The sequence below is a fragment of the Argopecten irradians genome, chromosome 12 (genome assembly GCF_041381155.1).
Source record: "Argopecten irradians isolate NY chromosome 12, Ai_NY, whole genome shotgun sequence".
In the NCBI taxonomy this organism is placed as follows: Eukaryota; Metazoa; Mollusca; class Bivalvia; order Pectinida; family Pectinidae; genus Argopecten; species Argopecten irradians.
The window spans coordinates 35,549,805-35,574,944 of NC_091145.1; the positions used below are offsets into that span (position 1 = coordinate 35,549,805).

Here is a 25,140-nt window from a genome sequence, read left to right on the forward strand (position 1 = left end):
AAGTAACAAAGACTGTTTTATAATTACTGTATACGATACTACATTAATTGATGGAGTATTACCGGGAATATTTCATATTCTTTGCAGGAAGGCGCATATATATCTATGACACTGTACAAGGTTTAGTAAGTACTACAAAACTAATGTATATTAAGAGCTGGTAGATCATTATGTATTCAGTATGTTCAGACTGTTAATGAGAACTTAAGTACACGTTCAAAGGACTTTTAACGAAACTGTCGCGTTATCGTTATTGCATTATAAATTTACATTTAGATGGTTTTATCAGTGGTACGATAAAGCTTTGGATACACAAGCCTAATATCAAAGGTTTTCGATTGAATTAGCTTTTACTGCTCTGTTTCTGAATCTGATGGTATATTCTAGAGGATACATTAGTAATTTATTGTTTTTAAATATATATGACCCAGATAATCTTGTTTTGAATAGTGACATATTTACAATATACAGTTCGCGGTTAAAACTGTTATAGTGACGAGCATGGTTAACTCCCATTATCATATTGTGTCTGATTAGGAGCTAAGGTATTGTTTTTGAGAAAACAGGAGGTAGACACCGCTGGTGTATTCACTAGTCCAAATGGTTGATTGTTTCATGCTTGCTAAGCTATAATTCATTGGAAGAGTAACAAGTCATTGATAACGAGGTCCTTCTTCTGTTTCTATATAGTTACACAAATCCATCAAATATCGATAATTATTTTGTGGTGGATTGGTAGGGGCGTGCATAAATTGTGCAAGAAGCTAAATTATACACGGTGAAGGTGCCGGTTATTTCTTTTTCCCTTTTAAAGGTTTTAGTTATAACTTAAAATATGGTATGGAGTTTAGGAAGGTTCATTATCACGCCCAATATAAATACAAAAAATTCAAAACATCAACTTAAATGTATCACAAAATTTCCATTCCTTTGCCTATTTTTCGTTTCCCCAGTTGTTACCATAAGCATTTTTTGTTATAGTTTAAAATAAAAGATATGAAAATAAAACCATTAAAAATAATAAAGCTAATACATCATTACATTATTTACGTTTACTAACACGTTAAGCTTTATGGGTTAATGCTTTTAGACTTGTTATAAAACTTTAATGTCACAAACAGTTATATGAATTTCTGAGTAGATTTGATAAGCGTTTATGAAGACTTTGTAATGTTACTCATATAAGAAGAGAAAAATTAAAATAAAATGTCAAAGTAAGTTATAAAATCATATTTATTTCTGAAATGATACAACAAAATCATAAACACAATTGTATAAATACAAATATCTTCACATGATTTTTAACAAAGTTCTAGGGAAAGAACCCATTTCTCCTCTCACAACTATAAGAAAGCGAATTTGCCATTTTGAAGCTAAATATAGGTATATCTATTGTATATATTTTCATACAACCACCAACAACATCGGATGTTTACTTGGAAAGTTATGAAGGTCACACAACTGTTAAATCTTAGTTTAATGATTAAAGATGGATTCCCGCTAAACTTCCATTATCCATTATCTGAAAACATATTTTATTTGTATAAGTTTTCTAGGTTGTAAAAAGTTATTAGCTTTACATTGACGGCAAATGTTAATATAACTTGAAGTATCAGTAAGAAAGTGTGATATATATTTCAAACCCATAATGAATACAAAACTAATTAATTGAAAGTTAACATATTATACTGCAAGTTACTTTGTACATGGTCTAAAATTTATGACTTTTACAACCCAGGGAAAGACACAAAAGTCAAGATGTATGTGGAGAACAAAACATGAGCTCGAGAGGACAAATACATCCCTTATAACGAATATTCAATGTAAGTATCCGGCATACTATGCTTTACACCCGAAAAAAAAAACGACACAAAGGTTTATTTTTTGAGGTACAATATTGCAGCAAGGGAACCAATTTAAATACATCTGTACTATGGAAGTGTTACAGTTAAATTCCTGTTTACAGATTAGAGGTAGACGAATGTTTCTCTTTTGTTGATGAGATGTCCATCAGACAATTTCTATTATCTTTACTTTTTTATATCTATACACAAGAAAAACATAAAACATTGTTTTGATATGAAACAAGAAAGGAACATTTGCAACGATATAGCATATTGCAGTATAAATGGTATATATATATATATTTGAACACTTGCAAAACATATTGATGGCTAACGTTTTGTGAACAAAGGTTTTCTATAAAATATCTTTTTTTTTTTTGCCTATTGGCCAAAAATGAGTTAACGACATTTCAACATCAATAAGAAAACGCACCTTCAAAATATGAGAGAACAAATAATTGGCAGAATGAAGTATACTTCATAACCTTTAAATCTGCTTGATAGAGGCGATATCAGTGAAGGGCACAGCCTTGTTTAATCTGATGAGCCAATATCAAATTATAACATTTATATCGACGCACTTACACATACATATATGTTTGCCTTAGGCAGGTAGCACTTAGCACTTCCATACTGTAACTATCTGGAATTAATGAATTATACATCATTCATGCAAGCAAATTCATTTTGCTAAAATTAATTAATTTAATGCACTTTATAACTAACTCGCAATCCTGGCTGATATTTCTGGTTTGTAAACGCTTAATTTTTACACTAAATTGATCAACAACTTTATATTCTTATTTTATCGCATATTATAAAAAAAGTATAGGCAAATGTTTTAAATTTATCGGATTATTTTGTTTGAGTCGTTGACTTAAAATTTAAAGTAGATTGCATGTATGTTGTATACCACTGTAGACCACATTATTTCTGCAGCGTCTTACCTTTGCGCTTTTGGTTTGTGCCACAAAGCGTAATGACAAAATGTTTTTACCATTTGTGTTCGCAGGAGCTAATTTTTGCTCTAAACACGACATTCGTGAACTACAATCGCAAGCGAAAGTAATCTGGTTTACAGAAAGCTTATCAAATACCCAGTTATGTGTATTTAGACATCCTGCATTCTTCAGAATCCATTTCTACCATCACACCATGTACACGTACTACAAAGCACTAGTCTCGGCGATGACAATCATTCGGAATGTGTGAACCATGAAGCACGTTTGTGACGCTATGCTTATCGTACCTTTTCATTTTCGCGGGGTAGAAATTTCGCGATTATCACTTAATCAAAGAAAACGATCTTGCCTAAAATTTAAAATTCATTTATTTAGACTTATATAATTCCATGCTGATCACGCCGATGTCCCAAAAAAATGCAAAATAACATAATCCTCGTGAAAACAACTGGCTGTACTGTATATTATTGCACAGTGTACATTTAATAGCGAATATGAGAAGGATATTTCAAATATACAGCGCAGTTGAACATGTCTGATGTTTAACAGTTACAAATATCGGCACTAAACGGCACAAACTGCAATAAAATCATTCAATAGTAATAGTGAAATGTCAGCCTTGTTTTCCTACATACATAATAACAATTGTCTCTCGACATCATCACTTTACAACATAGAAACGCAAGCTATAATTGCATTATCAAAACACGTCTCATATTACGCCTCATTCTAATCTGTCTGGGTTATTTCCCATTACTTGCATCGTCGTTACGGAGTGCAACGAAGGGAAATAACTCCGACAGATCAAAATGACGATGTATGACCTTATTTGTAAACGACATCATAGGATATCATATATCCTATAGCATCAAAAACCTCTGTAACTGCTGATTACATCATCAATGTACACTACAGAGACTTAAACATCATATAATGAAATATCACACGTTATTGTTTATATAATAAATATCTATCAATACGTATTATGCAAAAATTGGACAATATCCTCTCCTCCTGTGTGACGAGTAACGGACACATTTATAATGCCTGTCCAATAACACCAGGTGTCAGTATTATATATGTGAATGTGTGAAGTGGTTTACTGTGGTCTTTTTACCGCACAAATAAAAATATTCGAGTAAAGGTAAGTTTAGTCCCGGTAAAGCCTACATGAACAAGTCAACATGCTTCTATCAATGTTAAATGCAACAATTTACAAACAAATTTGTCTTGAAGGGAGAAATTTATGAACTTTAAACCATTTCTTACTAACTTTTAAATTCATCAATTACAATTTCTGACAGCAATGCTCTCCTCCCAATGGTCCGTTTAGCAAATGAGTTAATTGTCTTTTTCCTCCAATATAACCCCCAATATAACAGATATATGTATATAAGAAGAAAGAACATAGGAAAGGTTGGCGATAATAAAATCCGAGTATTTCTTTAAGTGCTTCCTTTGTCAGATCCTTGGTACTACATTTGCCATGAGTTGTCGTAAGGGGAAGCCGTGTCCTCATTAGCTGGCTCTGAAGGTTCTGGTTCCAAAATATCGGTATACTCAGAATCGGTTCTAGAATCCGTTGTGTTCGATTTTTTCATCAACTTTGGGACGTGACCACTTTCTGAAGGTTCCACATATACACTCTCCAGATCGAGAACACGTGGGTCCTTGCCATTCACATCGAGGCTTATTATGCCACTAGCTGTCGACGACTGGGAGGATGGAGGTCTGTTCCCGGGAAGAGGGGGCCGTGTGCTGGATAACGTGTTGGAGTTGTATACCGGACTGTTCTGTAGAAAAGGAAAAGGGTAGTGTTTGTCATTATTGAACCGATGCATTTAAAAGATGGCTTCGAAAGAAAACCAAAGTAGATAAAACAAAGATTTTCGTAAGACCCAGCAGCTCTATAAGAAACCAAGATAGGGTTCCAAAAGCTAGCCAATTTCATAAATGTTAAATTCATCGTGAATGTCTTTGTTATAACTTTGATAAACATGTGAAAATTGGTTTCGGTAGTCACTTTGAGCCAAAAATGAATATCCTTATTTTCTTAAAGGGACAATTCAATGATGCTAATTCTTTACATAACCATGAAGCAAAATATGACATAAATGTATTGTTCTACATTCCTTATGAAACATATGAAAAGAAATAGTGACAAATTCCACAACATTGTTAAGTATTTTGATTAATACCATTGAAATTCCAAATCGTTGATCAATACGATTACATAATGTAAGCAGGTACAACATGTACGCTGTACCCTTACCCGAGTCAAAGTCACCCACGTAAAACAAATGCAATACATAACCACTGAGGAGTTGATAAAATTATTTATTAACAGGAACGTGCATTTAATAATGTTAACACAACTGTAAGGGCGTTTTGAGTAGTTCTAGACAAAAAATTCTTTACTGCACAGGCAAGGGTCAGGGTTCGGCATACAAGGCTAAGTGTAATGGCGATTGAACATTTCACATACATTTGACTACTGTGGGCGTTTCTGACACATCACAGTTAAACCAACTAATCTAATTACCATTAGAACTGGTTTGTTTCCGAAATATGTGCAAGTATTTATGTACTCTTAAATCGAATTGTCCCTTTAATGTAAATATCCTATCTTTCAATTATTTCATCTGTTGAACCATTAGCCCTTTACAAAATGGTATTCGAAGACATAGGCCAAAAACTAGAAACTACGTATAAAAATGTAAGGAGTTATTTCTTTTTGAACGAGTGTAATACAAAAAGCAAAAAGTATCCATGGAGCGTTTTAATCTAAACGGGCGTTTTCTAGGTGATTTTGTTTTATTTCTTTATCGAATTTCATTACCATGCTTCGTACAGAATTTGGTCAATGTAACTTAAGCTTACTAATACATACATGTATCTGATTTCTTTTTTACTGTTCGCGAAAAGTGAACAAACATCAGTTTTTTTAACCCGGAAAAATCAGATAAATACTCTTTCTATGAATTACCGATGTTTATAATCATGCCTGCAATTGATAACGTTTTTAATGAGGGCTGATAGCTTTTTCATCAAACATGCCCTGATTTAAACGGGTGTTGGACGACTAGATGATAAGGATAGGATAGACATGTCACTGTTTCCTATATATAATGTATAACTATTTACCATATTATCGTCGATCTGTGCATACACACTCTCTATACGTTCTGGCTTGTTAAAATAACTCGGGTTGTTGATACTGTCCTTGTGGTCTTTCAGATTTCTGTAAATACAAGTACCTCGACATTACAACATCACAAATCTAGCAATGGTCTGAGGCAAAGCAAAAGCATCAAGATCTGATATATATACATTGTATCCACTTAATCGATCATGATTCCATTGGTTTTATCACACAAGTTGTTCTATAGTGAAGAAAGTTTAGCCTTTTTATTTTCATTTATTCATTAAAAATATTATTTTTTTTTTTCAGTCAAAATATAACAATGTATTCGTCAAATTGCAAATGAGATTTAAAACTGTTCAATTCTTACAATGGAAAAGCCAATAATTCTTTAACCTTTACATGTTTCAAACCCTTCTTATCCCTATCCAAAAACTACAATCATTAGGAATATGAAATCCAAATAAATAAACTTGTTCTGAAATTTTTCTATTAAAAATAAAATTGGAGTTATCCCCCTTTAAATTATTAAAATTAATATTATTATCACTATGCTGTAACTGAATTCAATTTATTTGTATATATAAATATATGTATTAATGAATTGCAGAATGAATTCATGTATATACTTTAAAATATGATCTGGAGAGGACTTAAATAGGCGTAGCCTGATGTCCAATCCTATCGATATACATAATATCAATAAAATATTGTTGAAATTGAAATTGTTTCAAACCCTAAAAGATGCTAATTAAACTAAATTATCAAATGTTTCATTTTGTTCTTAATCAAAAGTAACTAGAATTAATTAATGCATCATCACATTTCTACTTTGATATCTGTATGTATAGAGCTATAGGACTTGTTTTATGAAATTCATTGAATAAGTTTGTTTTAATGTTCCACAAAATACGTAATATATACATAAGCTGTCCGAATGAAAATAAATTAGAATTTAATGAATAGCCTTACATGCAAAGTGAATTGAATTGACAAGAATTTTGGGTATTCATTCGGAAGATGATATTGATAAAGAGGCATCGGTATATCTATATTTTTTTCCTACGCGGTTTCACAAAGTTTGCAAACTAAATTCTTTCATACCCTGATGAAATTGAAACATAGTGACATCAATGCTTAAAAGATGTATAGATATGCAGTGGATGTGCGTGAGGGCTGCAGGGGCTACGTGGGGAATGAGTGTTTCGATGTCCTCGAGTGTGGTGCATTGTGCTGCTGCCACAGGGAGGAGATTATTGTTATTGTTCATATGGACGAGTGTGTCAGGTTCTATGGTCTGCTGGTATGAGTATGTGTTCGACGGATACTACATTTGTATGTTGTGAATTATTTTGAAGAAAAATAAACTGGATATAGTCGAGTACAACATGAAGATGATCAATATTACAGAGGATACCTACCTGGCCGTGCCTGTATTTTGACGTTTGTACCAACAGTATACAAGGATGGCGAGGACGACCACTAACAGAGTACAGGCCACTACTACACCTACAATTAGGCCAGTGTTATCTCCCCCTGACTCTCCGCCTGGGGGCGCTGCAGTAGATGTCATGGATGGAATGTGAACGCCTCCGCATCTCTGTGCCAGTTTTCCAAGGTCAGCTGGAATACGAGGGCAAAGCGAGGAATCAACAGAGATAATATCAAATAATTGCATCTTTAGGAAATAGTTATTTCATTTACAATATATACCGTTTTTTGTTTGTCTTATAATGAACATACCGATTATAATGAAAGCTCTTCAGTTAAACGTTTTGATTACGTGTTTCAAAACAAGTTTTACTTTGTCAACTCTTACAGATCTAGACCGCTTCACTCATTCATGAACTACAGAGAAAACATTTCAGTATCTGTCGTTAATGTCAGTTTCTACATTAATTTCATATGATGGATGTTAAAATTGTTATTGGATATCGAAAATGAAACATTCCATGTATCGTTACCTTTCATTTTTGTATATTAAATACAGATATTCAAATTTAGGTTAAAGCCATATCAAGCAACTTTAAAACAACCTAAAGAGAATTTATGTACACATATCGCAGACGGCTTAATTCAACTCTATAAATATCAAGTAATTATTGCAATTATTGGATCAAATTCTGGTTTTACATCACATAGAATAGACTCTTCTGATTTGATGACAACATGACCGTTGACTATGACTTACAGATCTTATAAATCAATGAGTGAATTGAGAGAACATAAAGTCCACAATCAACTTGATTATAAAGGCTGAGTGAATTGAGAGAACATAAAGTCCACAATCAACTTGATTATAAAGGCTGAGTGAATTGAGAGAACATAAAGTCCACAATCAACTTGATTATAAAGGCTGAGTGAATTGAGAGAACATAAAGTCCACAATCAACTTGATTATAAAGGCTGAGTGAATTGAGAGAACATAAAGTCCACAATCAACTTGATTATAAAGGCTGAGTGAATTGAGAGAACATAAAGTCCACAATCAACTTGATTATAAAGGCTGAGTGAATTGAGAGAACATAAAGTCCACAATCAACTTGATTATAAAGGCTGAGTGAATTGAGAGAACATAAAGTCCACAATCAACTTGATTATAAAGGCTGAGTGAATTGAGAGAACATAAAGTCCACAATCAACTTGATTATAAAGGCTGTTTTTTATTTCTTTCACAGTACAGACCGGATGTCAACATTTGACATAGGTAAGGATGACGTAGTTTCCTTTATTTCTTTCATAGTTTCCTAAGTTGTTATAACTCCCCCCCCCCCCCCCCCCCCCCCCGTGAATTTCAATTTATAGTGCTATTCTACAAAAGCCGATTCGGCTCATTTTTGAAGAAGACACTTTCGACGTTATTACGCGAAACTTTGGCGTTATAACGCGAAAAATACTATATATAATTACACTGTTTGAGCCCTCGGAAGCCACATTTAAATTCCGGAAGCCACAAATATGGACGAGAAAATAAATGTTGAAACATCGTTTAAATCTGACATCTTGTTAATGCCAATTGATCTAGATACCGCTTTACAGTTGATTTGCTTTTAATAACTTCCGATTATGAAAATCGGGTTGGTATAACATCATAAAACAAAATATTACTTGTTTAAACGTTTCGCGTAATAACGCCAAATGTTTTGCGAAAGTTTCGCGTTATAACTCCAAACATTAACGTAATATCGCCAAAAGTTTAGCGTAATAACGCATTTTTTTCTTCCAAAATGAGCCCAATCGGCTTTCGTACTATTCTTGCGCATCAATAAAACGAAATAGTAATTTTGGGGACAAAAAATACGATGTATTTCTTTTATAAATATATATATATATTATATATATACAGTATATAGTTTATTTTCATAATAAATGCACTACTAAATTCTCTGACGTACAAAGCTTGAATGAAAATGTACTGTAGTATTTGTGAAACTATCCTGTATATTGTCAAAAAAATTCTTAACACATTTAGGGGTTTTTACTAGTACTCGGAATTTGGCTATTCATAAGCCTGGTGGAATGATAAGGTGAATTTAATCAAATGAATGGTTGACGTGGATTGGCAACCAGAGTTTCTGACTTATCCGATTCCATACACCTTCACATGCGTTTAGAAATATTTTTGTCGATATGTAATTAATTATGTAGTTAAAGAAATATTTCTGTGTTTCCATTACTGATATATTCGATAATTTCATTTTACATATATTCTAAACAGGTAAATATACTAAATCACACTATTTGCCTCCAAACCTATTTTGGAAGTAATGATAGTTGTATTACGGGTTTCTTTGTTGATAAATGAAGCACTTTGTTTTTACAAATATCAAGAAAAATTTCGGTGAAATAAAGCATGTGTCGTTGTTAACAGAAAATTATACTTTTTGACCCCAAACTTGTTTTGGAAGTAATGATACAATTTTTGTATGGGGTTTATGAAATGGACATCTGATGAAATGGTAAACTTTACCATCGAGTTCCTATTGAAGTAGTAATTATATGTTTGCAATTTAATCTTCAATGTACACCTCCTAAGTTTTAAGAAATGAAAATTGATTAATCTTTAAAACTATTGTGAAATACCATAAAACGAACCGAATGGGTATCTTTAGCTTACCTGTACGTATAACTAGTTTACATCTCGTAGCATGTGGATACCATCATCTACATTTCTTATTACTATCAGGGTGATTTTCTGTCAATACAGTGGTTTCTGACTCTTTATATGTATGATTAAAAAAGACAATTAATAGTACATAATACAAAGCAAAGGTTTCTGATTTTTTAAGATTAATATTTTTATTTCCTTTTCTCGTGACATATACGACTTACCGCCCGTAACGTTTTGGCATTGTATCCATGGTGTCGAGTTTCTACATATGTCGTTAATTTCCACTTTGATCTGCGTATCACATGCATTTTTGGTGTGGTCATAGAAAGTTCCTCCTGCGCATGTCTGGTTGATAACAGCATAGTTCGTATTACACACAAAATAGGATTGGCACGTGCAGGGGTTGATAAGGTGAGTTCCGACAGGACACTCCTTTCTATTAATTGGTACACACGATCCTGTCAATACAAAAAATATCATTTAGATAAGCTCCATAACATAGACATATGAATCAGTGAAATTTCAAATTTTTTGAGTGACTATTTTTCTATGAAATTGCGCCGCCGTTGTTTTAGCCAATCAGAGACGGCGTTGCAAACGTCAACGTCATTTGTTACGTCATGAGACGAAACGCTAGAACATAATGTTCAAACTAATAAACATGCTTCTTACAAGCGTAATAATATATCTATATTATAAAGTAAACATGGTTTGAACATTTACAGATAACAACAAATTACAGACATAAAGATTCTGTTTATGGGTTATGTAATGATATTTGTTACACAGGAAATGTTAAATGTGTGACGTTTCGATGGCTAGTACAAAGTTTACACTGTTGCCTTCTTTAGACAATTGTTCATTCAGGTATCATAAGCTGGCTTCGAAATGAAAGTTAAAACTACCTAGATGTGCGATGTCGAATTCGGCGCTGCTGATTATACAACACCATTCTATAGCATTGTAATATTTGAGCAATGTCTTCCTAGAAAACACAGTAAGGACCAGAAGAAGTGAGATCAGACGAGACCAATGGAAATCTGACGAGAACGAGGGAGATCAGACGAAGACAAGGGAGATCAGACGAGAACGAGGGATATCAGACGAGAACAAGGGAGATCAGACGATAACAAGTGAGATCAGACGAGAACAAAGCTCTGCTTTATTAAAGAAACCTTCCAATCAAATCTGGGTCATATCAGGGTTAAATTACAGAAGAGTGTCAAGTGGAAGTCAGATAAAGATAAGGAATCTCAAAACGTTGAACAACTTTGATTGGTAGTCTTACATTATTTGTAGTTGTATTCAAAATTGGCTAAATTCAGTGACATTTTATTAGTTTTATAACATTAACATTTATATACAGTTAATGCCAACAATATTATCTGCAGTCTCGCGGAAAGGGAGACAACTCATGTTGTTTCATACAGACGCTAAATACCAATCTAGAACAAAATGTTCTATAATAAACAAAACAGTGTTGCTTGGTAAAATAAGTGTAAAGAACTAAGGGAAAATTTTGCAGCCCGTAGCAGAAAACTTCCACTATGGTTGTTTAAAAAATTTACCTCCTGATTGACAAGCGAAACGTTTTGAAAATGGAAAATAATAGGAACATTAAATCATCTATTAAAATAATAACGACTACATATATACTGTATATAATATATTTACATTGCATTCATTTTTACCGTGGTTAATGTTCTAAATAACCCAATTAATGTGTTTTTACATTGAATTCTTTGTTACACTACCTAAATAAAGCTATACAGACCCATAAAACATATTTATGATGGCATTTTAATTTAATCCATTTGTATGCAAGTAATCCCAACATAGCGACATACTTGGGTTACATTCATCTAGGCAAAGCACTTAATTGAAATAATATGATAAAATTACAGCAGACTTAAAATGTATTATTTTATTGTAACAAATAAAGCACTTACCTGTGAACATTAATTCTGTTCCCATTGTTTCACTTCCAGCTTCCCTGAATACAAAGTAAACATGACATTAACACATTACAAGGGATATCCAGAATAATCTACATGTCAGTTGACATGTTGAAGTAACATCACATGTCGTGTTTAGACCGTCCATTTCTCGTTAGTTTCCGTCGGTAAGATTTTGTATAAGTACACTGTACAACACCACAGGTAAATAACTATATCTATAAGGACGGCGGGCAGCTCCCCCCACAGTCGGACTAACGTCTGGCAGGGTATTAGGCCACTTATTTGATAAATTAGAACAAGTATATCACGCCAGAGGTTAAAATAAACATAGAAAATGGACATAACATCTACTTTTATCAGTTAACAGCTATCATCGAAGGTCATCGATTCAAAAATTCTTGGAGTGCGGTGGCCATTGTTTGCCCTGGTATCAAGCACTTGAGTTTTCCCAACACATAAACAGTTTCATATGGTTAAAATCCCGACCCGGTGATAGAGAACACCAGGTAATATTCATTTGATTTTCAGGTACTGCTTTTATTAATGTCGTTTGGTAAATCCCAAACAAACACTCATATGATATTTTATTTGGTTCTATATCCAGCGCACACCGGTATGTGCCTGCCTTGACAACTCTGCCATCTTTTGAGGACACGCTGTAAGGTGTTCCTTAGCTGGGGGTAATCAAGTTCTGACTTTTAATCAATAGAAACGGAACAGTTTGTTATTACTTATTAATTTTAAAATCTAGTTTTGTGTTTGAAATTTGTTTTGTAGTTTTTCAATATAATACTAAAACCACTTTCCTTTTCTTGAAGAAAAGGTGACCATACAAACCCCTTTTAATCGAAGCTAATCATCATGGGATGTATGATTATATAAATATAAACACATATAATTAAAAAAAGATCACTATGGTAATGAACTATCAGTATTATTCAATGAAATAGATACCAACACAGATTAAGTAGTTAATTTACATTAAATAGTATGGGTATGCATGCTAGCGACAAGAAAACCTAATAAAAACAGTTCCCAACATTTGGTTTACATTCATTACTCCTTCGAGGGACAATACATATCCTCAATTTTCTCAAGGTAATATACAAACGAGCTGGTACTAACGAAAACACAATCAATACCCCTTCAATCGGATTAAAATCAAATCTTAAATGAAATAATAATAAAATCATCCCCAAACAACAAAAAGAATAGTATCACCAATTAAGAATTTGCACTAACATTACCGAAAAAACAACACGACTCAAAGATAATAGAACCATGGGTAATGCGAAAGCTATATAAATATGAATATATCAAGTGGTTAAAAGAAACGACATGTATCTTTTTAAGTATGAACAGTTTTTAACTTCGAATTAAGTACATTTTGTATGTGAAAAATAATGAGTGTATGTGCAACCAATGAGATACTGCATCAAGTGGCTCAAGTCTAAGTTGAGGTGGTCAAAAGGTATTGATGCCTATATAGACCGAAGGTCAGGAACCCAATGTCCAGTATAGTCAGCGTTATGAGTCTTAAAACCTTAATTACATGAAACCACCTTATCTTAAGAATGCCCAGTACACTTGTACTGCTAATGGATTTATAATAGGTTCATCATGTTGGTATAACGAGTGACCTGTAGCCCTGATAGCTGTGGCGATTAAAACACGAGTTGTTTGCAGAGTTGAAGAAGTCGGATATTATACATTAGGTTCCTCTTATTGTTAGGCAACACCGGCGCGCAACCAAGGAATTACAGCGACATTGGCAGTAAGTGTCCGACAAAACTAAAAAGAGAGTCAGTCAAAACTGAAAAATATATTTTTTTCTTTTATTTATTTCAACAAAATTGGGTGTAAGTGTCAATAATTTAATCAATCGTTACGTTTGTTAATTTGAAAAGCATATTATATTCAAATAAACACCGAGGATAGATAGCAACATCACATTTAAGTTTTGATGATTTTTTTTTTGTAATAGCGTAAAATACAGATTGGAGTGCGGTCGTGGTTTTATAATATGATGTACATAACTGTTGATATGAGAAAGTATTTTTAAACGACTCCAAACTAGAGACAAATAGACAAAACTTTAATGAACCAAACATATGGAAGCAAAGAAGAAAATCAGAAAATACGATGGTAACCTAACTCTGCATGTGTTGGTTATAGGAAAATTTACGGTAGTCTTTGTCTGTAAACAGTCGTGTGAGCTGGTATGTGTTGGTTATAGGAAGATTAACGGTAGTCTTTGTCTGTAAACAATCGCGTGAGCAGGTGTGTGTTGGTTATAGGGAGATTTACGTCAGTGTTTGTCTGTAAACAGTCGTGTGAGTGAGTATGTGTTGCTTATAGGGAGATTTACGGTAGTCTTTGTTTGTAAACAGCTGTGTGAGCGGGTATGTGTTGATTATAGGGAGATTTACAGTAGTCTTTGTCTGTGAACAGTCGTGTGAGCGGGTATGTGTTGGTTATAGGGAGATTTACGGTAGTCTTTGTAAACAGTCGTGTGAGCGGGTATGTGTTGGTTATAGGGAGATTTACGGTAGTCTTTGTAAACAGTCGTGTGAGCGGGTATGTGTTGGTTATAGGGAGATTTACGGTAGTCTTTGTAAACAGTCGTGTGAGCGGGTATGTGTTGGTTATAGGGAGATTTACGGTAGTCTTTGTAAACAGTCGTGTGAGCGGGTATGTGTTGGTTATAGGGAGATTAACGGTAGTCTTTGTAAACAGTCGTGTGACGTAGTGTTGTATAGGATTTACGGTATCTTTGTGTAACAGTTGTGGGTAGTTTGTTATAGGGAGATTTACGGTAGTCTTTGTCTGTAACAGTCGTGTGAGCGGGTATGTCTTGGTTATAGGGAGATTTACGGTAGTCTTTGTCTGTAAACAGTCGTGTGAGCGGGTATGTGTTGGTTATAGGGAGATTTACGGTAGTCTTTGTCTGTGAACAGTCGTGTGAGCGGGTATGTGTTCGTTATAGGGATTTATTGTGTTGTGTTTAAACTTCACAGTTGTGTGCGGTATGTGTTCGTTAATATTTACGGTAGTGTTTATCTTTCACATGTGTGCAGGTATTTGTTCGTTTAGTATATTACGTAGTATTTGTCTTTCAGCAGTCATGTGTGCATGTATTTGTTCGTTATAAGTATATGTACGGTAGTGTTTGTCTTTCAGCAGTCATGTGTGCAGGTATTTGTTCGTTATAAGTATATTTACGGTAGTGTTTGTCTTTCAGCAGTCATGTGTGCATGTATTTGTTCGTTATAAGTATATTTACGGTAGTGTTTGTCTTTCAGCAGTCATGTGTGCAGGTATTTGTTCGTTATAATTTTATTTACGGTAGTGTTTATCTTTCAGCAGTCATGTGTGCATGTATTTATTCGTTATAAGTATATTTACGGTAGTTGTTTTTCAGCAGTCAGTGTGCATGTATTTGTTCGTTATAAGTATATTACGGTAGTGTTTGTCTTCAGCAGTCATGTGTGCATGTATTTTTCGTTATAAGTTATTTACGGTAGTGTTTGTCTTTCAGCAGTTATGTGTGCAGGTATTTGTTCGTTATAATTTTATTTACGGTAGTGTTTATCTTTCAGCAGTTATGTGTGTGTATTTGTCGTTATAAGTATATTTACGATAGTGTTTGTCTTTGCAGTCATGTGTGCAGTATTAGTGTTTATCTTTCAGCATCATGTGTGCAGGTATTTGTTCGTTATAAGTATATTTACGGTAGTGTTTGTCTTTCAACAGTCATGTGTGCGGGTATGTTTGTACAAACTGTGCTGTGTAAGTGTCGGTAGGACGGCAGAAGCACCCGGTTATGGCCCGTGACAATAACTGTGTCGACCCCGAATTCTTATCTCCGCTTTTCAACACAGACCCTCGAACTGTCAACGCCAGATTTAGTCATTTCACAGACATACCAGTCATAGGCCAAAGCATTATATATCGATCAAAGGTTCTTCCAACTGTTACTTTGTTCAACGTTATCATTTTGTTCTGGGCTTCAAGACATAAAATCCAAACCTTTCTATGTCTTTAAAATACATGTATGCATGTAAAAATATGTAGATATTTCTTGGTCTTTCCCATGATTCGATATATTAGTATAAGCATTTTGGTCATGATCGAAAGTTAATTAATATGGCTATAGAAATATAAAAGCACACCCATGCAATAATTTTTTTTATTGATATTAGATTTACAAACATGCATTACCTTGACAGATCATTGTATACTGATACTGTTCTATATTAACACAGACTGTCTTCGTTAAAGCAGAAGACGTTTACCTTCCAGATCACCTGGTCGGAAACTCATATGTCTGATGACTCAATGGAAGGTAAGTGAGATCATTCAACAAAGTCTACAGATGTCGGAGGAATATGTACATTTTCAAATATTTTTAAATGCTATTCAGACTTGGTTGACAATCAAACTATTTTCCACTGTATTACAATGCATACCAGAAAGAATATTAACACCAAATCCATGATATCGTCAATGTATACGGCGTAGTGTTTATAAAGGGAGGGGTTGATAGCAACAGGTAAATACTCAAGGATTGTTCGAGATTATATCTCGCCATTAATGCATAAGCAGAAATCAAAAGTGCAATCTAAACAAACAAGGGAATGATTCATAATGTGACTCCCTGTGGGTTACAGCCTGTACATTGATCGACTTAATGGATATGACTCTCCATTCTTATAGTTAAGCTTGAACCGTATTAATCAACAGTATTTCGAAAGCATATAAGTCAAACCTGTTTGCAAAATACACCAAAGGGACATAGCAAAAATTAAATGGAAAAAAGCACCTAATAGCGTTGATGAGTCTGTCCTTTATAGACGGGTGTCCTTTATATAGAGGTGTCCTTTATAGACGGGTGTCCTTTGTAGACGGGTGTCCTTTATAGCAGGTTAGACTGTGCAGTGTTTTGATTAAGACTCTCGCTAAGCCGTCAGCATTTGTCCCCTTATTTAGAACTCATCGGCTATAATATATTAACTTGGAGGTCAATATTGTTGTGTCTAGACCAACTATTTTTATAATAAACTTATTTACCATTATTTTCAAAGATACTTTGAAATAATAGTATGCCAATATTTGTGTAAGTAGATTTCATTTCTGCTATTTATGAATATATATCTAATTAGAGTTTGGAATATAAATCGATCCTATGAATGTTTTTTGACAAGAAATATGAAAAAAATAATGAACAAATTTGTTTTGTGGACAATTGAGACATAAATACCAAAGTTCTGGTGATACTTACTGTCAGTCCGTCACACAAGGGGATTCATATGCTGCTCATGTATTTTTGTTCAAAAGATGAAAAGTTGCAATTGTCGATAACCAATGTTATCCGATCGTTGAAATTGTGTCGATGAAAGTACAATTCATACCATCAGCCAATTTCTGTATATGGGTAAGCTTATTTTTAACATACTTTTTATACGTTAATTCATTATGTTTTTTTTATCATTATCGAAGTTAATACACGGTTATGATATCATTTTGGTAAATTGCGATATTCATCTTAACCACCGGCCTGAAATAATGAAAACAATTAATTCGTAAATATTTTTTAATTGTCTTAGTATATGTTCACCAGAAAACAAAACACAAAGTTGATTTTTCTGAGTTAGAAGCGCTAAGTATCTTCTATATTCATTTAAATAATTAAATTTTTTCTGACACTGATTTTATTCTTGATACTTGTGAAAACAATTTAGGAAAGAAATAAAAATAAGAGTAGTTATCCGATTAAAGATTGCTTCAATTTATTTCTTAACTATCCTCTTTATAATAATGAAACAATCCTCCCTACTCTCAGTGATCACCAACTCATAGAAAATCGAAGTCAGAAATGTACTATCAATACCAGACGATTCACTTAGATAATTAAAGTATATACTTTGCATTTAGAAATATTTGTTTTCCCTATGCAATTACTATTCCATTTGTTTGTATGAGAAACTATAAAATATACTGTTTATATCTTTTACAAGATGATAGTTTTTATTGGCACGACCTGTTGTAAATTATACATTCAAGAAAAATTAATTTTCAACATAAATACTTGGTTATTATGTGTTTTCAATTTCACAATCAAGCTATATATGTTTTATCACACAGTTTTGGTATGTATGTGCCTTGTTTAATGATTCAGTGAAAGGAAACAATCCCACTATTACAAGGGGACATAACACGAACATACTGCAGTCTCCCAAAACAAACACACATTTCACGCACACAACACGAACATACTGCAGTCTCCCAAAACATACACACATTTCACACACACAACACGAACATACTGCAGTCTCCCAAAACATACACACATTTCACACACACAACACGAACATACTGCAGTCTCCCAAAACATACACACATTTCACACACACAACACGAACATACTGCAGTCTCCCAAAACATACACATATTTCACACACACAACACGAACATACTGCAGTCTCCCAAAACAAACACACATTTCACACACACAACACGAACATACTGCAGTCTCCCAAAACAACACACATTCCCACACACAACACGAACATACTGCAGTCCCAAAAAACACACATTTCACACACACAACACGAACATACTACAGTCTCCCAAAACAAACATTTCACACACACAACACGAACATACTCAGTCTCCCAAAACATACACACATTTCCCACACACAACACGAACATACTGCAGTCTCCCAAAACATACACACATTTCACACACACAACACGAACATACTGCAGTCTCCCAAAACATACACACATTTCACACACACAACACGAACATACTGCAGTCTCCCAAAACATACACACATTTCACACACACAACACGAACATACTGCAGTCTCCCAAAACATACACACATTTCACACACACAACACGAACATACTGCAGTCTCCCAAAACATACACACATTTCACACACCAACAACCAGTTTCTTAATCTATTCTCTATTTTTGCCCAAAGTTTTGGATGCTGGCAATCATTCAAGAGAAAAGCCTTACACTATGATAATGCATGGAACACAATTGAAAAATCAACATTTTAGTCAAAGATGTAGTGCCATGGCTTTGTCTTCCACAATTGAGGTTAGTAAATTATATAAAGATGCTCCACCGCTGACGATTGGTACTTTTTCTCTATAAAAACAGGAGCAGACGAATTGATTTTTTTTCTTCAGTTACAAAAGTTACTTACTTTACATTATTACCACCATTGAAAAGTTTGAGCTTCCCATTTTACTTCCAGATGAAAATATCAAAAATAATTAATTGCATCCCGAAAAAAATCTGTGGTCCTATTTCCAATATGGAATGAAGTACTGATTGCGCATGCATCAAAAGCAAAATAAAATATTTTTTCATTTTTTTTTTGTTAATTAGACGTACATATACACGATTAAAAACCAATTATTGTTCAAATAATGAGTATCGTTTATGCTCTGTCGGAGGTGGAGCATCTTTAATAAGTCCCAATACCTCCCTCTGCCTTTATTATTTTATACTACGCTGTCATTGTCAGGGGAGATAATTGATAGTAAATCACTAAATATTACATTATCAGAGTTTTCAGAATGAAATAATCATGTGTGGTTGTGTACGCCTTTGGACAAGGTCTCGCTTGGTCTAACGACTCATCGTGTACATCAATATATATGAAGATTATATCTACTTCGTAACAAAGCTTTTAACAAATTGTTTATACAATCTACACCTATTATTAATGCTTTTACATACTGAGGATAAATGCTATTTTGAACATGTAAAATGTTTTGTGTTAATGCAAATCGGTAGAGCTCTCTTGACTAGTTATTACATTATATCCCAATTATTTCTAAGAAATATTGGCTAAACACTGTTTATTTGATTGTGTTATCGATAAAAAGTCTTTAGACAATATACTGAAATCAGTAATCGAACATAATTGAATAAGCAGTCTTTAGCCAATATTTCTTTTTTCCAAGAGTATTAAGTATTTTGATGGATATGGTAGATCTTATTTTTCAATATATCAATGAACAATATTGAACCCAGAATTTGATATATTAAATTCTGTGAAACACAAACGATGTTCCACGACTATAAAACAACTACTAGCGCTGACGGAAAACTGAATGTTAGTAAAAATCATTTGGAAACCACAAATTAGTTTTCATTCTTGCATAGTGGATGTGTGGCCATAAATCCCTATACAACAGTGGTTATACCACAGGTGGATGTTACCTGTAGATGTCCAGTCTAAATCAAGTGGTGGCTTTGTGTCAGATACCAGGTCGACAGACTCAAGTATCCTTATCAGACCCGTGAGGGTAGCGTGTGGCAGTAAATACTGGTTATTTACAGGGTTAAATATCATCTCCTGGTCCACCTTTATAGTTTTATAATGTAACCGGCGTGAGAATAATGCGTCTACCCAGCTTTGTGTATGGTTTCCATACAGCTGCCAATAGCTTGCCCGCCAGTACATATAATATGATTGTCAAATACAATTATCTATTTCACTTCTGTGCTTCAACATCACGAAATATAAACAGGAAGATCTTACCTTAATGACATGTAGGAAAGAATTGATATGCTACTGAACATAATAGTTAAAAAGCAAACGATTTGTATCAGGGTTGAATAGCCAGCAGCTTAGCTAAAGCACTAAAAGTACAAAAATGCATTTGTACATCAGTGAATATCACAACTACTAAATATAATAAATTTGTAATGACATATTTATGTATATGGGATTTTCAATCCGTCATGCATTATCATAAACTTGGTAAACGGACACAACATTCTTTCTTATAGATATAAAACCCAACAAAAGTTCACATACAAAGCAGAGACGGTTCATATCTAAAGGATTTGCAAACAATGATACAGGGTATACAGACTTGTTCATGGCACAGGGTATACAGACTTGTTCATGGTACAGGATATACAGGCTTGTTCATGGTACAGGGTATACAGACTTGTTCATGGTACAGGGTATACAGGCTTGTTCATGGTACAGGGTATACAGACTTGTTCATGGTACAGGGTATACAGACTTGTTCATGGTACAGGGTATACAGACTTGTTCATGGTACAGGGTATACAGACTTGTTCATGGTACAGGGTATACAGACTTGTTCATGGTACAGGGTATACAGACTTGTTCATGGCACAGGGTATACAGATTTGTTCATGGTACAGGGTATACAGACTTGTTCATGGTACAGGGTATACAGATTTGTTCATGATTCAAGATATACAGACTTGTTCATAGTACACGGTATACAGAATAATTCAGATACGGGATTTATCGCTCAATGAATCTTTCATAACAGAGATTTGTTAAAGAAAATAATAGTTATTTTAACAGGGACCAACGCATAAATCAATAAAAAACTATTACTTAAATCATCTGATAGAGAGGGTCATACAAACACGTCTTTACAGAGAGAATCAAGAGGAACAACATTTTTTAAAATATGCATCGTAACAGACCTACATTAATTGTACACACACAATTTGAACCATCTATCTTAACAGAATGGCACTCACAATTTATACACAACACGATTAGCATCTATCATCGATTATATATGATTATAAGTGTTTAAAAGGAAATCCTGTAATGCAGATTTTACTTTTAACGCAGTGTCTACGCATTCTATGGATACCAGAAATAGATATTAACTAAATCACTTTTTGATTTTTTGGTTATATCTTCCATTATGGGTCTTAGAAAACTTTTATTTAAACGTGATGTTTTGTTGATTGTCATGGTATACGTGTCAATAGGCACATGTTTATTTCAGACAGGGTAAACATATATAGAATAAATACAACAGAAAAATAGCAGGGTAAATAGTTAAATAGAATAGACATACATAATAGAAAAAATCTAACCAAGATACGACACGATGTTTATGTTATGTTCAATATTTTATCGGTAGTGTAAAACTAAGCTTTCCTTTGTATAAAAAATAGTAAAATCCGGTTATGTGGTTTAACACTGGCGTTGGTATAGCCAGTCAAACTAGATATAAAATTTACCTGAATTATTCTTTGTTCTCCCTCGAATTACCAGCAATACAAACAGGTAAGTCAGGACAACCAGTACTGTTGGTGGGTTAACATTCATAAGGAAATTCGATTCGTACCACACTCTGACAAGTTGGGTGATCGAATTACGTAGGGGTAGGGTGAGGAGAAGATGTCTTATGTTAGATCAGTTTCTGTATGGCCAGATAATGGGAAATATCAATGGAAATTAAGGTATACAAATGTATACAAAGGTATACAGAGCCCAGCGAAAACAATGGAGAACATTACTAACACTAACACATATATTTGGCATTCTATCAAAATTGGGGTATGGATATTCAGTATAATATCGTCCCAAGGTGTATCTCTATCTACCAGCCACCTTTCGTATGGAATAAGGCTTAATGACTATTTAACATATAACGATGTTATCATAAATTATCTCTATAGAAAGTATCCTAATAATCAGTTATTTAGAATTAAAGCTTATAAAAGTGGGTCGTCTCTGTTTATGTACACCATACCATCACCCCATCAAAACCTCGGGTCCTCCTAGGTGTGTACTACTGTATCCGGTAGTAATTTTAATGGCATATACACACTAGTTAATCATAATAGTAGTAAGACATATACATATATTGTTGTTCAGATTAAATCAGATGTACAAGCTTACCTTTATTTCCCACATCGTCTATAAAACCATCCTCCATTTTGTGTCTACCTGTGCACTAACAGACAGGTAGACATACCTTTGTTTCTTGGCCAGGTATATTCCCTGTCAGTGATAAATACCCCGACTCACCTTCCCATCTCTGGCACGCTGGTTACATCCTCAGCCTGACCAACTATTCTCCTCCCATCTAGAGATAAATGTCCCGAAAATCTTACCTGCGTAATCCGACAATGCCAAAGTCCTGATACTGTACACAGACGGCAGACCAAACAGTAAAACCAATAAGTGAATACAGTCTGACTGTATTACCAGGGATATATTTAGACCCGCGCGACACGACAAAAGCAACCTAAACCTTACCCCGGAAGTTATTTGCATCAATGAGTTTGATTTTTGTGGTACCCGTTTAAGATAGTACTGTTTTTTGTTATTTTGTGTTGACATTTGAGGATCGTGTCAAATTTTCTATATCATAATGAGAAATGAAAAGTGCTACTACATAAATTAACGATATTCGGGGTTTTCCATTTTCGTTTTAATTCATGTTAGAATGTCACTACATTGATACATCTCATTATAAAATATGATGTTATTTATGATAATCCTGCATGTTCATATGAACTTAAACTATGAAAATGGCCCTTCCAAATAATGCAGAAAAAATAGAAATAGCAAACAAATATATGCAAACATTCACAAAACTTTAGCAAACTAATACAAAAGCTGCGACAATGATACACAAAACCAAAATTATGCATTTAACTATTACATCTAATTCTTGCAAAATAATAATAACGTACAGTTAACAAAACAATGATAATCATACACAAAACAAGAATCATTAAAAACAAAAACTATAAAAAGCATATGTAGAACCAAACTAAAGGCAATCAAATAATCACTGTTGTCGTAATTTGTACTAGGATGTGATCTGTTTTACGTATTTATGACTGCTTACGGCAGAATACGCTTATAAGGATGCTTTAAAATAGGAAAATGTTTTTAAAATGTGATGCATTGTTGCAATAAAAACACTCAAATAACAAACCAAACAAGCAAACAAAATCTAAAAAAAAACGAAACAAAAACTATTTTGAAAAATGAAATAATAACAAACACGAAACAAAAATGATTTTATAAATCCCTAACGCTCTCTACTGGACATATTTTTCAATTTCATTGGATTATGAAAATAAAATGTCCGCATGTGAATCTGCGTACCGAATTTCCACAAAAGTTTGCAGACAAAATTTATTGAACTCGATGAATTCAAATATAGTCACATCAATGGTTATAATACATTACTACCTATAGACTACTTGATGTGATAAAATACTTTAATTGTTCAATTGTATTCTATTGATTTTCCAAGGGATTAGTTTTCCAGCTCAATCTTGTATCTCTGCTTGGCTTTGCATATAACGTAGTGAGTATGGAAGTGGGCCTTCTTAGATATCGTGTGGATTTAACTGAGGTTCGATGGATGTAACGTAATCTTTGAGTGAATAGAACTGAAGCTCTTTGTCCTCGATATAGACCTGCATTAACATACTAGTATATAATTCAGTTGTATTGGTCTCGAAAACAAAGTCAGTATTCTCATCTAATATAAAAACACAATAATTCAGGATCAAATTCGTTCTGCACAAAAGTAGTGTTCAGTCTAGAGGTTTAAGTTCTGAGTCAGTCTGGAGAAAGTCTTACGGAAAATAGGAGGAAAGTGGTTTCAACAATTTGGTTAAATGTTTAATGTTTAACAACGAGACTTATTGTGCTAAAAGTTTAAAGACTTAAAGACTTAATAAATTACAACTTATCGAAACTTGTTTAGTTAAAAGATTTTGTTTTTGTTTAATGTGTTAAGACATCTGGATCTTATATAAAGTAAAAGTTATTGACTTATAATGTTTATTAAGATAAAACCTTTAAAGCATCCCATTTAACAATTATTATTTGACATCAAGACTTACTTGAACCTATTAAGACGTATCTTGTTTACACCTATGTTGTCTCCTAAAAGGCCCTAGACCTTCGGAGCCTAAGCAGACGAAGCCAGGAATGAATCAAAGTGGATGCAATGTTTTTCTATGCCAAATCCAGGCACCGCCACTCTATCAAATAATGAAGATGAGTTTTCTCGGTGTCGATATTCTTGTATTCTGAGAGGGGATTTACTTTTCTTTTGTCTTGAAAATTTACTTAGCATGAAGTTGAATAATTGTAAATGAAAATGGGCACTCAAGTATACCATGGTGAGCATGATATATAATATGGTATAATGAGAGAAAAATCCGCGACTTTCAGATTAAGATACCAACAATTCAATGCAGTTGGATTTCCAACAATAAATTTAAGCAAACAAACCTAAAACTTATAGATGCTCCACCGCCGATAGATATAAACGT

At 33.7% G+C, this 25,140-nt stretch overlaps 1 protein-coding gene across 3 annotated transcripts; it reads right to left on the minus strand.

Moving 5' to 3' along the window:
• Nucleotides 1-1,215: 1,215 nt before the first annotated feature.
• Nucleotides 1,216-23,101, minus strand: LOC138304786 (uncharacterized). 3 transcript variants are annotated; one of them, XM_069245061.1, is made up of 6 exons: nucleotides 22,951-23,101; nucleotides 12,009-12,052; nucleotides 10,281-10,517; nucleotides 7,370-7,571; nucleotides 5,951-6,047; nucleotides 1,216-4,599 (listed from the first exon to the last, which is right to left on the minus strand). In XM_069245061.1, exons 2-6 carry the CDS (start codon nucleotides 12,031-12,033, stop codon nucleotides 4,282-4,284), a joined length of 879 nt encoding a protein of 292 aa, XP_069101162.1. In that variant the 5' UTR covers nucleotides 12,034-12,052; nucleotides 22,951-23,101; the 3' UTR covers nucleotides 1,216-4,281. The 3 variants fall into 3 exon arrangements, with proteins under 3 accessions (XP_069101162.1, XP_069101161.1, XP_069101163.1); XM_069245060.1 differs by having other exon boundaries at nucleotides 22,865-22,971; XM_069245062.1 differs by lacking the exon at nucleotides 22,951-23,101 and adding an exon at nucleotides 22,736-22,851.
• Nucleotides 23,102-25,140: the final 2,039 nt, after the last annotated feature.